A 16,046-nucleotide genomic window follows, 5' to 3' on the forward strand; every position below is an offset into this window, starting at 1 on the left:
AAGCAATGACTGATATTACTACCAATTATTAATTTATTTGTGCATTTAGTATTTTTGGGATTTTGCACGTTGAAAATATATATTTTGAAGATAGTTTGACTGATCTGGATTCGGTAGTCCCTCTTGTTTGTAATCTGACTTCATTTTACTTAACATTGAAGAAACATTGAGGAAGTGAGATTATTTGTGCTATTTATTAATCTACCAATAGTGTCAGTTTGACTCAAGTGTTTTGTATCGTGAAATATACAGCAGTTGCTTTCCAACCAGACTGAAAACAAAATGTGTATTCATAGTACTCAAGGATCATCCGGACTAATTTGCCTGAAAGAATTTGGGGACTGAGAATTCTTCTGTGCTATTATTTCTAAAGGATTTGTGTTTTGTAAACTGTCAATCTTTATTGGATCCAAATTATAAGATTCTTAAAAGAACTAAAGGTAAGAAACTAAGAATACATGTTGGTCATTACACATAAAATACAAACATTCATATTTTACCCTCAAAAAAAGAGATACATGCATGTAAACAATCCATGTGATTACACATTGCATACATTATTACTTTATACACTTGATGATTGTATGATTGCTTTGTCAATGTTTTTGTAAGTTCTCCAACTCTGAAACTATTAAGAAATGGATTATTAACACTCACAACCTCAAGATTGCTTTAACACACTCTTACCTGCAAGGTGGCGTTGTTATCAGGGGTCAAGTCCTGGGGAAAAAAAGTGTGGGAACTCACCCAAGATTCCCAAGATTCCCCCTCTACCCTAAAAAAAAAATATATATTTTTTAAAAATTAAAAAAAAAATACACTCCTATGCATATAGTGCAGTGCAGGGTGTGTATAATGAATGTAGTGTGTTTGTAATGAGTGCAGAGTGTGTAGAGTGTATGTAGTGTTTGTAGTGAGTGCAGTGTGTGCATAATGAATGCAGTGTGTGTGTGTGCTCTGGATGATATGTGTGTGTGTGTGTGCTGGATGATGTGTGTGTGTGTGCTGGATGATGTGTGTGTGTGTGCTGGATGATGTGTGTGTGTGCTGGATGATGTGTGTGTGCTGGATGATGTGTGTGTGTGTGTGTGTGTACTGGATGATGTGTGTGTGTTAGGGGGGAAGTTTATTTTTTCAATTTGTGTATGCATATTTTTAATTTTATTCCCCCCTCCCTGCATCTTACCTTGTCAGGGAGAGGGGAGATCACCTGGTGGTCTGGTGGTATGGTGGAGGGAGCCGGCCGCTGCACATGGGGGCCCAGCACACTCTGTGTTCCCTCTCCAGCTCTGTCTAACTCTCGCGAGACTCGCCGCGGTTCTTGCGAAAGTGAGCTGCAGCTGGAGAGGGAACACAGAGTGTGCTGGACCCCCGTGTGCAGGTACCAGGGCAGGTCCTGCAGGACTACTAGCGGGAACAGCGTTCCTGCTTTGGAAAAAGTTCCTGCAGGACTCGTGCCCTGGTTGTTATACATTAATGTTTCAGTGCTGATTTGCTCTTAAAATGTTTTTGGATTCGTTACAGTTATAATTGAGGATAGAATTACCATATTCCACCATTGTTAGAGACATTTATTTAAATGTTTACTGCAGAACTACATTGAAATCATTGCTACCTGCAGAGTCAATTAGTCACCAGGACTGTAAAGAATAATGAGTAAAAATAACCACCATAGATTTTAATGTGAAGCACGGGAAGTCCTACACTTGTTACAGGAGATGGGTGGGGGATGAAAATTTTTCTTTAGGGGGAAATCAACTAGTTGACCCAATTTCATTTCCTCCAGCCAACTAGACCGGTACCCATCTTCTTCAGTTTGCAGATCCAGGAGAATAAACAGGTATGAAATGATGGTGAGTTTAAATATCCACGGAATTCCATATTAGCACTAGCTTGTGGGTAGATAAAAAATGTGGGATATGCAACCACGTATAAAGCCTGGAAATTGCATTATTTTCTTCTAATAAACTCTTTACTATTATATGTATTTGTATTACATATTTTGAGGTCAGGATTAGAGTTGAGGTTGCAGTTAGGATTAGTCGATATGTGTTAGTGTAATGTATGGGTTAATGGGAGAGTAAGTGTTAAATTACTTACTCCTGCTCTCTGTCTCATAAACTGCAGGTTGCTTTAATTACTACTCTAGTTATTGTGTAATCCAGTTATTATTATAAAAAGAGAGTAGGAACAGAGAAACAAATGTTCTGATTTTGATATTTAGCCATGCAGTCAGTGTGGCAAAGTCATGGAGAAGGTATGTTTTATTTGGGAAGTGTGGCGGGAGCTGGGATGGAGTATTATTGTACTCAATTTATCTTTTTATTTCCTTTTTATAAGCAAAATTACACAATGTCATGGAATGTGACTTCAACCTCTACTATCAACACAACTACAAGTGCAGGAACAATCTATCCAGTTATTACAACTTCCAATATCTTCATCACTCTTATCCTGTTTATCACTTTTCTGTTTGGACTGGTCGTGAACAGTCTTTACCTTTGGGTTCTTGGATTTAGGATTAACAAAACTGTTAACTCCACTTGGTTTTTCCATTTTATTCTGGCTAACCTAGTATTCACCCTCATCTTACCATTTATAGCAGTTTATATGCTCACCTATCCTCACTGGATATTGGGACTTGTCATGTGTAAGCTTCTGAACTCTTTAATGTCTGTTGCAATGTTTGAAGCAGTTTTTATGCTCACAGTCATCAGCATAGACCGTTATCTGCTGGTTTTCCACCCACACTGGTATAGAAGACACATGACGCCTCGCTACGCAACTTTTATCTGCATCTTCATATGGGGATTGGCCATCATCTGCAGCTCTCCTTACATTGTGTTTCGCCAACTTCGAAAAGAAAAAAACACCACTTTTTGTGAGAATGATTATACTCTTTCTCAAAAATGGGATTCTCAACATAGAGAAATGAAGATCAAATGGAGCCTTTTCACATTCCGTATTCTCGTAGGTTACCTCCTCCCATTTTTTGTTATCCTAGTTTGTTATTTACGAATTGCCCTAAAGATGAAGAAAGAGAAAATGGCCAGAACTAGCAAGCCCTACAAGATCATCACTATTGCAATTCTGTCTTTTTTTGTCTGTTGGTTTCCCTACCATTTGTGGTATGGAATGAGTATAGAAAAGGGAAGGTTCGAAGAAACCACCCTGGGAGCATTACGAATCCTTACTAATTGCTTGACATGTTTAAACTTCTGCTTCACCCCAATATTTTATCTCTTCATTGTCGATAGCTTCAAGAAAGTGTTCAAAAAGTCTATATTGTCCTTGATTGAATCAGTGCTTAATGAAGCCTTTGTGTCAATGAACAGAAGCTTAGAAGAAAAAATGCCACATTCCTCATCTTTTGTCATAGATGAAATGAATGTAGACAATATATAAATGTTTTACCTGTAATTACTGGAAACCATGGGACATTTTTTTTTATAACACAAAGCTGTTTCAAGGATAATTTCCAAAAAGCAGAAGTTCTAACACAAATACATTTTTATATTGTCATAGCTAAGAATTGCTCATAAACCCATCTACAAATACAATAAATTAATACCTTCAGAGTATCTGTGTACCAGTCAAGTAGCTTGATCTCCAGGACTATGTGGAATGAAAAGGGGTCAGCTAGCATTTAACTTACAAAAGCCATGCTCTTGACTGAATATTTTTATATAAGCTTTTCAAAATTATTTAATATTTTTGCATTAATAAAATAAATATGCATATATTTTTTTAAACATATAATTTAGAAAAAAATATTTAAATATAGCAAAAAATATCAAAATATTAAAATATATATATTTTTTAATATTAAATAATTTTAAAACGTCAAAAAGAAATTATCCAAAAATATTTAGTTAAGTTCTGCATCTACTAATTAATGATAGGTTACGCTTAGTACACGCAATAAGATAAATATTAGAGATTATTCTTATAAAGAGATATATTATAAGAATTCAGTGATGTAAAATATCTTGAAATTACTCAGAAATATACAGTCAATAAAATAAGAAAATATGCCTCTGGGAGACAGCCACCAAAGGCAGTCTTAATCCTACAATGTATGCATTGCAGTTTCTCTGAAACTGTAATGGTTTCACTTGCAGGGTTAAAAGGACAGGAAGAGTGCATTCAGACTATTAATATTTTGGCATCAACGATATTCCTCTCTAGTACATGATTAATTTTCCTTTAACTGCTGTTTTGTAACATTGCTAATTCAGATGTCCGTGAATGAATTCAATTTATTTAGGTTATAAATGCTTGCTGTCCAGTCTCCACTGGCAAATGCTCCTCTTAGTCAGATCGCGTGATTTGCCTTACGCGTTTCGTAGGGTGCAGCCCTACTTCATCAGATCCTTCTAATCTACATGGTATATGGCAGTTTATAAATGCCCATGCTTAAGTCACTAATTGCACATATGGGTTCTTCTTTTGGAAAATCATCACATACATTACTGAATTAATTTAGGTATGAATAAAACATAAGTAACATATGTATCCTCATTATTTACATATTATTGACTTTTTTCCTATTATACATAGATGTATAGTTTAACTGTCATGGAATCAGTAATAATAAACCGTTTATGCCATCATTCTTACTTGTTATCTAACACTGTAGGTCAGTTCATGCAATAGATTATTAAACAAATTATTACAAAATTATTAAAACATGATTACAAAATTCTTAAAGTATTGATTATGGAACTCATTATAAAACTCTTTGTCAAACTAATTGTCGAACTTATGAATATTGTTATATTTAATGAAATATATATATATATAACATAACTTGGGAAAGTTCATTAGTGTGCTTAAATTGATTAAAGATCTCCAATTTGAAATATGATCTTCAATCATGTTAGTGTAATACATGATATCCTAGATATATTAGTACACAAAATGATTACATCAGAATGTTACACAGATAATATTGATACTAAATAACTACCATAATAACATTATACAGAGACGAATATATGGGAATAAAACCGAAGAATAAAAAATAAAAAAGACGTGGATAGTGAGAAAAGCAAAGGATTCGTCCCTGCTTAGGGCGAAAAAGAATAGCTCACCCAACAATGGACAGAAATGGCACAGGAGATTACAATATGTATTTAATACTAATTAAAATTGAAAAGCATTATGAAAAATTACAAAATTGAAAAGTATAATGGTGCCGGTGGAAAGATAGCTAAGAAGATAAATGCTAAGATATGGAGTGTACGGAGCAAAATAGAAATATAAATATAAGTAATGAATAGATAAAACATAATACGATGAATATGAATTTTCCTTGTCTATTGACATAGATCGTAAGATAAGAATTTATCCTTAATTGGGACGGGAGAGAGTAGCTGGCTAAGTAATGGATAGAACTGAGGTTCTACATGAGTAAAATTGCCACTAGGAGTTACGAAATGATTACAGGTTGTAAATGCTCATTAGGAAGCTTTACAGAAAATTTTAAGTGAAAAGGAATAAGGGTGCCGGTATAGATGGTGTATTGGTGAGGAAATAGGGACTAAAAATAATAATAGTAAGATATAGGATACATAAAGTAACATAGAAATAGAGATATATATAATGAATAAATAAAACTTAATGCAAAAATTGATAATACAAAGAATAAAAATAATAAAACATAAAATATAAAAAAATCAAATATAAAAATTATAAAAAATGGAAAAAGAAATAAATAATAATAGAATAAATAAGAATAAGATTCGACATTAGAGATAATCGATAAACAGAGATAAAATCAAAAAGTAAAGTAAAAATAAAAATAAAGTGAAAATCAAATAAAAATAAAAATAGAATGAGAAAGTAGAAGGGATCGGACACTCAGCAGAAATATGGATGAATATCAAATTTCTATGAATTAATAAAAGAAAAGATTTTACTTTGGTATTAGGAAACTGTAAGTAATTGTAAGTACGTAAAATAATAATAGCACCGTGGTGGACATAGAGTATAGCAAAATTGCCCCTACATAGAATGAAAATAGAAATAAAAAGAATAGGAATAAAAAGGCGCTAAAGAAAAGCTTCAATTCAAAGTCCACATTGAGACCTTTTGGGACTAGGGTGTTGAGGGTGAAGATCCATTTGGCCTCTGTGTGGTTTAGAAATCTCTTCCTCTCCAGTGTATGTTAACTTTTTCTATTGGTAAGAATTCCAGATCTCCACCATGTACCTCCACCATGTACCACCTGTTGGATCTCCACCATGTACCTCCTTAAAGTGCTTAGATAGATTATGTGTGGGTAGACCTCTCCCGATGTTGCGAATATGTTCTGCAATCCTTGTCGTGAGGTCTTTTTGTTCTTCACACATATTGCTTGGGGCATGGGCACGTGATGAGGTAGATTATGCCCAAAGTACTGCAGTTCATGTTTGATTTCAGTTTATACTCTTTAAGGTCATCCAAGGATGTGAATTTCAAACTTTCTATTTCTTGGTAAGGGTTGTTCTTACATCCTTGACATTTCTTACATCGTAGGAATCCTTTCGTTAAATCTTTGTACTGAATTTGATCAGTGGACTTCAGAGTTGGAGCCAGCATTAATTTTAGCCTTAGGTCTATCCTCTAAAAATTGTGATAGAATGGGATCACTCTTGAGGATTCCCCAGTGCTTCTTAAGTATGTTCTGTATAATATGTGATTGGTTATTATATTTTGATATAAAAGCTGGGGCTTTGTTCGGTGCTCTTGGGAATTTCACCCTATTTTGTAGAGTATCTTCTCTAGGAATGACTATCGCTTTTTCAATTGCTTCTTCCAAAAGTGGATGTGGATAGTCTTATCCTCCTAAATTAGCTGTGAGGGATATTTTTGAGCCACGTTGGTTTGTGGTGGCTGTAAAGGGGGATGAAACTGTTACAGTCTACATTCTTCTTAAAGATCTTTGTGTGTAATTTCCCTTCCTTAATATATATACATAGGTCTAAGAATTTGATTTGTTCTGTAGAATGTGAAAAGGTGAATTTGAGATTGTAAGGGTTATGGTTGAGGTAGACTTTAAAATCCTCTAGTGATTCTAGATCCCCTCTCCATATAAAAAAAAAGTCATCAATGTATCTGCGCCACAGGAACAGTTTCGCGCAGAATGGGCAGTGGTCCCAAATGTACTCGTCTTCCCACTTGCCCATGAATAAGTTCGCATAACTCGGCGCCAAACGTGTTCCCATGGCTGTACCCTCTAATTGGAGATAAAAATGGCCATCCGACCAAAAATTGTTATGGCCTAGGATAAAAGCTATACAGTGAATTAAAAAATCAATTTGGTCATTTTAGAGTTCCGAATTAACTGCACAGGGAATATTGGATGGCCTCACACCCTTGTAGATGCTTGATGACAGTATATAGTGAGGTAACATCAGCCGTTACTAAAATCATATCTCCTTCCCAAGCTAGGTTAGATAATGTGTTGAGGATATGGGTGGAATCTTTGCGATAGGATTTTAGACATAGAACTAGGTCCTGTAAGTAGTGATCCACATATTCTGATAGATTAGCCATCTGTCTATCTATCTATCTGTCTATCTGTCTATCTATCTATCTATCTATCTATCTATCTATCTATCTATCTATCTATCTATCTATCTCAGTATGAATTTGTTTGGTTTGCCTTTTCTGAATAAATGTATATTACATACATAACATATGCGTGTCTTGTATGTGGTTAATATTATGTGCATCAACACTAGCATGAAATATCTGGTTTGTGGTGTTTGCTTTGCATTGAGTCTGGCACCTTCCTTTAATGCACCCTTCTCATGAAACATGTACAAAGAATTTAAGAAGCAGAAACTTTTCACCTAAAGAAGAAGCCTCTGATGAGATGGTGGAGCACCTAATTCTCCAACACAACTTAAAGTGTATACAACACTGTGCATTAACACCAAGTGCATCAACATATAAAGATCCTTTAAAATATACAGGACTATAATATTTTGGAGTTTCCAACTACATATTATTCCTTTATCCAATAAACATTTTTATATGATATTGTTCTCTAAACATTACTTGAAGTGCCAATAACAAATTATTTAATTGGCTAGAAATTGGTTATGAGAGACCCCTGCTCTAGTTGACTTGCTAAGTAAAGGTCTACTGTAATCATGTAACTACCTTTTACAAAGCATAAGCATCACAAGAAGATGATACTATTGTGGAACAAATGTGCTTCATCATGTTCAACTCTGCACTCAGCGTTACGTTTACTCTTAAAAGGGAACTCTCACTAACCAGGATTTTTAATATTATGTTTACTGATCATTATATTTAATAAATATGTATTTTGTAAGTGTGAACAATGCAAATGAATATAGAAATCCTCACCACTTTATCTTGCACGGGAACCCTCGTCTTACCTCCCTGTTTATACGTTGCTGCAAACATAGAGATAGCATACAGAGAAGAGGAGAACAAGAATAAAATACAATGTTTTGGCTGTATATCATACATGATTAAGGCCTCCCGGCCTAAACATATTTAATTTTTGTTCTTTTGAACACAATACATTTCAGAATTTGCGCCTTACATTGTGATGATTGTGGATCTCTACCTGTAGTAAAAATACAATGTTCTAAGTATGTGTATGTGTGAATAGAGCAAGGACATGACTTAATGTACTGTCTTCACACTCTCTCCCACACAAGTCTGCTGCACAGAAACTTGTTATTGAGGCGGACTAGAGAGGAGACTGCAGACAAAAGCAATGGGAGCCCCTGACAGGTAGGATAATGGATTGGGGAGAGAAGAGACCCAAGTCTGGGGGTACAAAGTGATTTGAGCACTTGAAGATTTGAACCCAAGACAGACACACAGAGATGTGGGAGACAGACATGCAAAACTGGGGGAGACAGACACACAGAGCTGGGGGAGACAGATACACAGAGCTAGGGGAGACAGGCACACAGAGCTGTAGGAGACAGACAGACAAAGCTGGTGAGACAGACACACAGAGCTGGGGGAGACAGACACACAGAGCTGGGGGAGACAGACACACAGAGCTTGGGAGACAGACACACAGAGCTGGGGGAGACAGACATACAAAACTGGGGGAGACAGACACACAGAGCTGAGGGATACAGACAGAGCTGGGGGAGACAGACAGAGCTAGGGTAGACAGACATGCAAAACTGGGGGAGACAGACACACAGAGCTGGGGGAGACAGATACACAGAGCTAGGGGAGACAGGCACACAGAGCTGTAGGAGACAGACAGACAAAGCTGGTGAGACAGACACACAGAGCTGGGGGAGACAGACACAGAGCTGGGGGAGACAGACACACAGAGCTTGGGAGACAGACACACAGAGCTGGGGGAGACAGACATACAAAACTGGGGGAGACAGACACACAGAGCTGAGGGATACAGACAGAGCTGGGGGAGACAGACAGAGCTGGGGTAGACAGGCATGCAGAGCTGGGGGAGAGAGGCACACAGAGCTGGGGAAGAGAGACAAACAGAGCTGGGGGAGACAGACAGAGCTGGGGAAGACAGGCACACAAAGCTGGGGGAGACAGACAAAGCTGGGGGAGACAGACACACCGAGATGGGGGAGATAGAAACACGAAGCTGGGGGAAACAGGCACACATAGCTGGGGAAAACAGGCACATAAAGCTGTGGGAGACAGACAAAGCTGGGGGAGACAGACACACAGAGCTTGGGGTTACATACACACAGAGATAGGGGAGACAGACACACAGAGCTGAGGGAGACAGACACACAGAGCTGGGGGTTACATACACACAGAGATAGGGGAGACAGACACACAGAGCTGAGGGAGACAGACACACAGAGCTGGGGGTTACATACACACAGAGATAGGGGAGACAGACACACAGAGCTGAGGGAGACAGACACACAGAGCTGGGGGTTACATACACACAGAGATAGGGGAGACAGACACACAGAGCTGAGGGAGACAGACACACAGAGCTGGGGGAGATAGTCAGGTGACGAAAAGTTGGCTAGAAGCAGAAAGTGCCTCTAGTGGCTGTCTGGTAGACTGCCACTTTAGTCTGTCTTAGTGCTGCAATGTAAAGATTGTAAACATTGCAGTTTCTCTTATTTTTTTTAAGCAAAATCCCACAATGTCATGGAATGTAACTTCAGCTTCTTCTATCAACACAACTACAAATACAGGAACCCTCTCTCTAGTTATTACAACTTCCAATATCGTCATCTCTCCAGTTATTACAACTTCCAATGTCTTCCTTGCTCTTATCCTGTTTATTGTTTTTCTGTTTGGACTGGTCGTGGGTTCAGGATTAACAAAACTGTTAACTCTACTTTGGTTTTCCATTTTACTCTGGCTAACCTAGTATTCACCTACATCTTACCATTTATAGCAGTTTATATGCTCACATATCCTCACTGGCTATTGGGACTTGTCATGTGTAAGCTTCTGAACTCTTTAATATCTGTTGCAATGTTTGAATCAGTTTTTATTCTCACAATCCTTAGCATAGACCGTTACCTGCTGGTTTTCCACCCACACTGGTATAAAATAAACGGATCGTTTTCCTGGCACTGGAGTTTCCCTTTAAACCATGTAACTAAATTTTTGGAAGTATAAGCATCACAAGAAGATGACTTTGATTTGTCTGAACTGGTTTGTGATGTAATTTGCTAAATCTTTCATATAAATTTAAAGTAACATCCCTGATGAGATAAAGACAGGTTTGCACAAGTTTCGGGTGATTTTTAATAGGTTATTTAGAGGCGTAAAATCCAGAGAAGTGATATTTCACCTTTAAATAGTATCTTTCAAACTTTAGAACACAGGATGTTTATAGGTTACTCTTGTCAAGGATATCAGCAAAGGTTAAAATGTTGCTTGTTACTCTGGCATCTCACTAAATATGGGAGTGTTTGTTTTCACTACTGTTGTGTTCTAGACCTTCTCTTGTTGACATGTTCATCGAGACATTACATTTCAGCTTAAAATCCCTTCTTTAATTATTTAACCTGACAGCACCCTGATACACTGATATATTGTGTGCATTTATGTTCTTTTGGTTGTATTGGAGTAGAATATAAAGTGTATTCCTTACACTAAAAATACAATATTCTGAGTATGTGTATGTGTGAATGGAGCATGGACATGACTTAATGTCCTGTTTTCACACTCTCTCCCACACACTACTGCTGCACGTACACTATTTAATGAGGCTGGACTATAGAGGAGACTGCAGACAACAGCACTGGGAGACAATGACAGGTAGGAGAAGGGTGTGGGGAGAAAGGAGACTCAAGGGTGGGGGTACAGGGTGAACCAAACACTTGAAGGTGAGAGACCAAAACAACTTCATTGGAGTGGAAGAGACAATAGTAGTAGGCAATTGAAGACCTATAAATCTAGCAACATAGGCTCACAATGCTGGGCAGAGAGAGACTCAGAGTTGGGGGAGACAGAAACAAAGAACTAAGGGAGACAGGCACACTATGCTGGGGGAGACAGAAACAAAGAACTGAGGGAGGCAGTCACACAGATCTAGGGGAGAGTTGGGGGACACAGACTAAGTTAGCTGGGGAACACAGGCTTGTGGACACTGAAAGTTAAGTTATGAAGGCACGGAAAGGTAGGTGTCACAGACACAAAGCAGGGGAACAGAGAGTAACAGAGTTAGTGGACACAAAGTCAGGGCACATAGAGACACAAAACTAGTTGACATAGATGAAGAAAATTGTAATTACACAATTTGCCACATTACACAAAAAGATCCCACATTCACACAGTTGACACTCACAGAAAATACTACATTGTATTTACATATTTTTGTTATATCTCAATAGTACATAATGACAATTCTATATGCATTTATACTGTGACTATATATGCAATTACAAACACTCACACTCTTACTACTACACACAATTACAAATGCGCATTCCATCCGCTACACTCATTTACAAATACACAAAGTGCTTTCTTCATTAAAAAAGAGAAATGTAAATTTTAAGCCAAAATAGTATGGTTAGAAAAATAGTTGCCTTTCTTCAATCTCTGATTGGATGTCCTCCCACTTTCTGAAACTTAATCTCTCTAAAACTGAGCTTCTTATCCCCCCCCCCTCATAATGCTGATCCTCCTACTTTGCTTTCCCTGCAAATTGATGGTACCTGCCTCACCCCATCCTTTCAAGCTCGTTGTCTTGGTGTTATCTTTGATCCTGGCCTCACCTTTGTGCCTCATAAACCAGACTATTGCTAAAAGATGTTGATTCCACCTTAAAAACATTGCCTGCATCCGTCCCTTTCTCATGCAAGATGCTGCCAATGAGCTTGTTAATGCTCTGGTAATCTCCTGCATGGATTACTGTAATTCTCTCCTACAACCAGTAATTAATGCTGCCGCTTCCTGTATCCTATAGGTGTCAATTCAAAATACTAACCCTGACCTATAAAGCTCTAACCAACTTTAGCCCCTCTTATATTTCTTCACTTACTTATAGATATGCCCCATCTAGGTTTCTCCGCTCTGCCGGTGACCTTCTATTGTCTGCAGCTTGCACCCTTATTGCTAACTCGTGCTTACAGGACTTCTCGCGGGAGTCTCCATTCCTTTGAAACAGCCTATCTACCCCCATCAGACTCTTCAATGTTTTAAAACGTCCCTTTAAAAGACATCTGTTCAGAAATGCTTATGGATTCCCAGAGTAGCTTATCTATACCTATATATATCTGTCTCTTGCTCTCCTAAAGAGCCACACTCCACTCTCATCTCCAGTCATACTACTTTTCCACCTTGTTGGTGACTGTCACCCTTACTGCCCTGTAGTGTATTTGTACCCCACCTCCTCTAGACTGTAAACTTGTTTGAGCAGGTCTCTCATCTACCTATCGTTCCTGTGTCACTGTGTAATTGTCTCATTTATTGTAAATGTCACCCCCCTCCCTTTCATAATATTGTAAAGCACTGCGTACTATCCCAAATCCTGTGTACATTTAAATAATATGTAATTTTATTACCACTGAAAAAGCCATTAATGTGTAAGCTCATCAGGCCCATAAAGGCAAAAAGTAGTGGAGTCTGAGTATTATTTCAATTCAATTATTTTAGTCAAGATTATAAAATCAAATTTTCTTTCAACATTATTCCACTTTTGTTTTATCGAATATATATTTCACATTAAAGGAGGCAACTGTAAATAAAAGAGGACGCAACAAGAGGACATAGTCTTAAATTAGAGGGGCAAAGGTTTAAAAATAATATCAGGAAGTATTACTTTACTGAGAGGGTAGTGGATGCATGGAATAGCCTTCCAGCTGAAGTGGTAGAGGTTAACACAGTAAAGGAGTTTAAGCATGCGTGGGATAGGCATAAGGCTATCCTAACTATAAGATAAGGCCAGGGACTAATGAAAGTATTTAGAAAACTGGGCAGACTAGATGGGCTGAATGGTTCTTATCTGTCGTCACATTCATGTGTGTGTGTATTTTTGCCTTTACATGACATGTGGTAATTGGTAAGTGGGATGTCATTTTTGTTTTTTGTGTAAATTGTGTTCCCTAAATAATCTTTGGGGTTCCTATATCAATCTTTAGCATTGTGAAGGAATAGTGGTTGTGTTAAGGTTAATGTGAGAAGTAGGACTAAGATCGGTGTTTGATATACTGTTAAAGAGACACAGGATTAGGATCAGGGATATGAATTATTTGGGATGAGCAATGCCATATTCAAGGTTATTGTTAGTCTAGTATTTGTGGAGTTAGGACTGGGTTAATGTTGGAGTAGAGTGAGGATTAGGATTAAGGTAGGAATAGGGTTCACTTGTTGTGGGTGAAGGCACATTTGTGGTTAGTTTAGTGTTAGGGGATTTAGGGTAAGTGTTAGGGTGGGTTAAGGTTGGAGCAGGGTAAGGATTTTAGGTAGAGTTTACTTCTGATAAACGGTGGCACAGTTGGGAATGTGGTTAAATAGTTTTAGAGGATTTAGGCTTAGTTAGGTTGGAATAGTGTTAGGATTGGATGTAGAGTTAGAGTTTACTTGTGAAGCGAATTTGGTTATTATAATGTTAGACGATTTACGGGCAGGGGAAATGTTGCGTTAAAGTTGGAGTAGTGTTAGGATAAGGGATTCGGTTAGAATTTCTTTCTGATTAGCGGTTGCTTTAGGTTAGTTTATGATGAGGAGATTTAGGGAAAGTGTTAGGAAAAGCTAATGATTGGGGGATGTCATATTGAGTGTAGTTTAGGATTTAAGGACTTAAGAGGATAACTGTCATCAAGATGCTATATACTAGGACTACCATGCATTGCCTAGTTAAGATTGATGGATGTTTACATTTACATTGTCATCGAGTAGTGTCATGTAAGCATAAAACCATAAAACCTTCCAGGACCATAATCCCATCGTAATGATCTGGGACTACTGCCTAGGGGTACCAGTGTTTTACAGCAGTGCTCCCCAACCTTTTTATCGCCGCGGACCGGTAAACATTTGATAATTTTTCCGTGGCCCGCTTGTTTTGATTTAATAAGACAAAAAAAAAAACCAGTCACATATATTAAAAAAACACGCAGACACATACATAGTCAGAAAATCACAAACACAGTCACATAAAGACATAGACTCAAAATTGTGTGTATGTGTGTGTGAGCGGTGCAGTGTGTATGTGAGGGTGGCAGTGTGTGTGAGAGTTGCAGTGTGTGTGTGTTTGGGGCGGTGTGTGTATGGGGGGCAGTGTTTGCGGGGCAGTGTGTAGTGTGTGTATGGGGCAGTGTTTGGGGGCAGTGTGTGTAGTGTGTGTATGGGGGCAGTGTTTGTGGGGCAGTGTTTGTGGGGCTGTGTGTATGGGGCAGTGTGTGTAGGGCTGTGTGTGTAGTGTGTGTATGGGGCAGTGTGTGTAGTGTGTGTATGGGGCAGTGTGTGTAGGGCTGTGTGTGTAGTGTGTGTATGGGGCAGTGTGTGTAGTGTGTGTATGGGGCAGTGTGTGTAGTGTGTGTATGGGGCAGTGTGTGTAGGGCTGTGTGTGTAGTGTGTGTATGGGGGCAGTGTGTGTAGGGCTGTGTGTGTAGTGTGTGTATGGAGGCAGTGTGTGTATGGGGAGTAAGGAGGGTAGGGAGGCTTTTTTTTATTTATTTAATTAAAAATAATATATTGATGTCCCCCCTCCCTTCTTACCTTTACTGGGAGGAGGGGGGACATTTCTTAGTCCCTGGTGGTCCGGTGGGGATTCCCTGGTGGTCCGGTGGTGGTGAGATGAACTCTAGCCCAGTTACAGGGCTAGAGTTCACTCTCGCGAGATTTGGAGCGTTGCCGTGGTTACCGCGGCAACGCTCCAAATCTCGCGAGAGGAGGACCCGGAGGAGCTGCAGGTAAGAGCTCCTGGGTCCTCTCTCTCTCCCCTGCCGGCTGCCAGCACAGTGCCTGCGGACCGGGGAGGGAGATCTCTGATCTCCCCTCCGGTCCGCAGGCACATTGCAGGGCTGGCACTTGGGCAATGCCAGCCCTGCATTAGCCGGCAGGCTCGCACACCCCTGGGCGGCCCGGTACCGTTTGATCCACGGACCGGTACCGGTCCGCGGCCCGGGGGTTGGGGAACACTGTTTTACAGCACCGGGAACTGCTGAAGCCACAGCAGGCACAGCAGGCATCCAGCAGACAGCATAGCAATCCAAGCGATGGATCAAAATAATGGCAAACAATAAGGGTGCTTACTTAGTGAGTTTCACTGCAGCTCACGCTAATTACTCATAATTTGCTTCTGTTCCCTTTTATGGTAAAAATATTAGTCAAGTGTCAAAACTAAACTCATTTTATGGTAGTGTGATAAATCAGAGTTCATCCTTTGAGGAAGTGATATAGATTATTTTATTAATACTGTGATTTAAGAAAACCAATAGAGTCGGTAATATAAAACATAACGTGTGTTCTAAACTATTCTAAAATATAGTTTGTTACCAAAATATAAAACAAAATATATACTCTTACTAAAACATCATTTAGTATCAGATAGTGCAGGGGAGGTAAACTAATTTGTTCTGGAGGTAAACCAAAGAAAATTGAAT

The 16,046-nt window shown here is 38.7% G+C and overlaps 1 protein-coding gene across 1 annotated transcript; it reads left to right on the forward strand.

The window, feature by feature from the left end:
• Window positions 1-2,352: 2,352 nt before the first annotated feature.
• On the forward strand, window positions 2,353-3,405 carry LOC134576753 (probable G-protein coupled receptor 33). Its single transcript, XM_063435465.1, has one exon. The coding sequence runs from the start codon at window positions 2,353-2,355 to the stop codon at window positions 3,403-3,405; it is 1,053 nt and encodes a 350-aa protein (XP_063291535.1).
• The last annotated feature ends 12,641 nt before the right edge of the window (window positions 3,406-16,046 follow it).

Source organism: Pelobates fuscus, chromosome 11 (genome assembly GCF_036172605.1).
Source record: "Pelobates fuscus isolate aPelFus1 chromosome 11, aPelFus1.pri, whole genome shotgun sequence".
Classification (NCBI taxonomy): domain Eukaryota; kingdom Metazoa; phylum Chordata; class Amphibia; order Anura; family Pelobatidae; genus Pelobates; species Pelobates fuscus.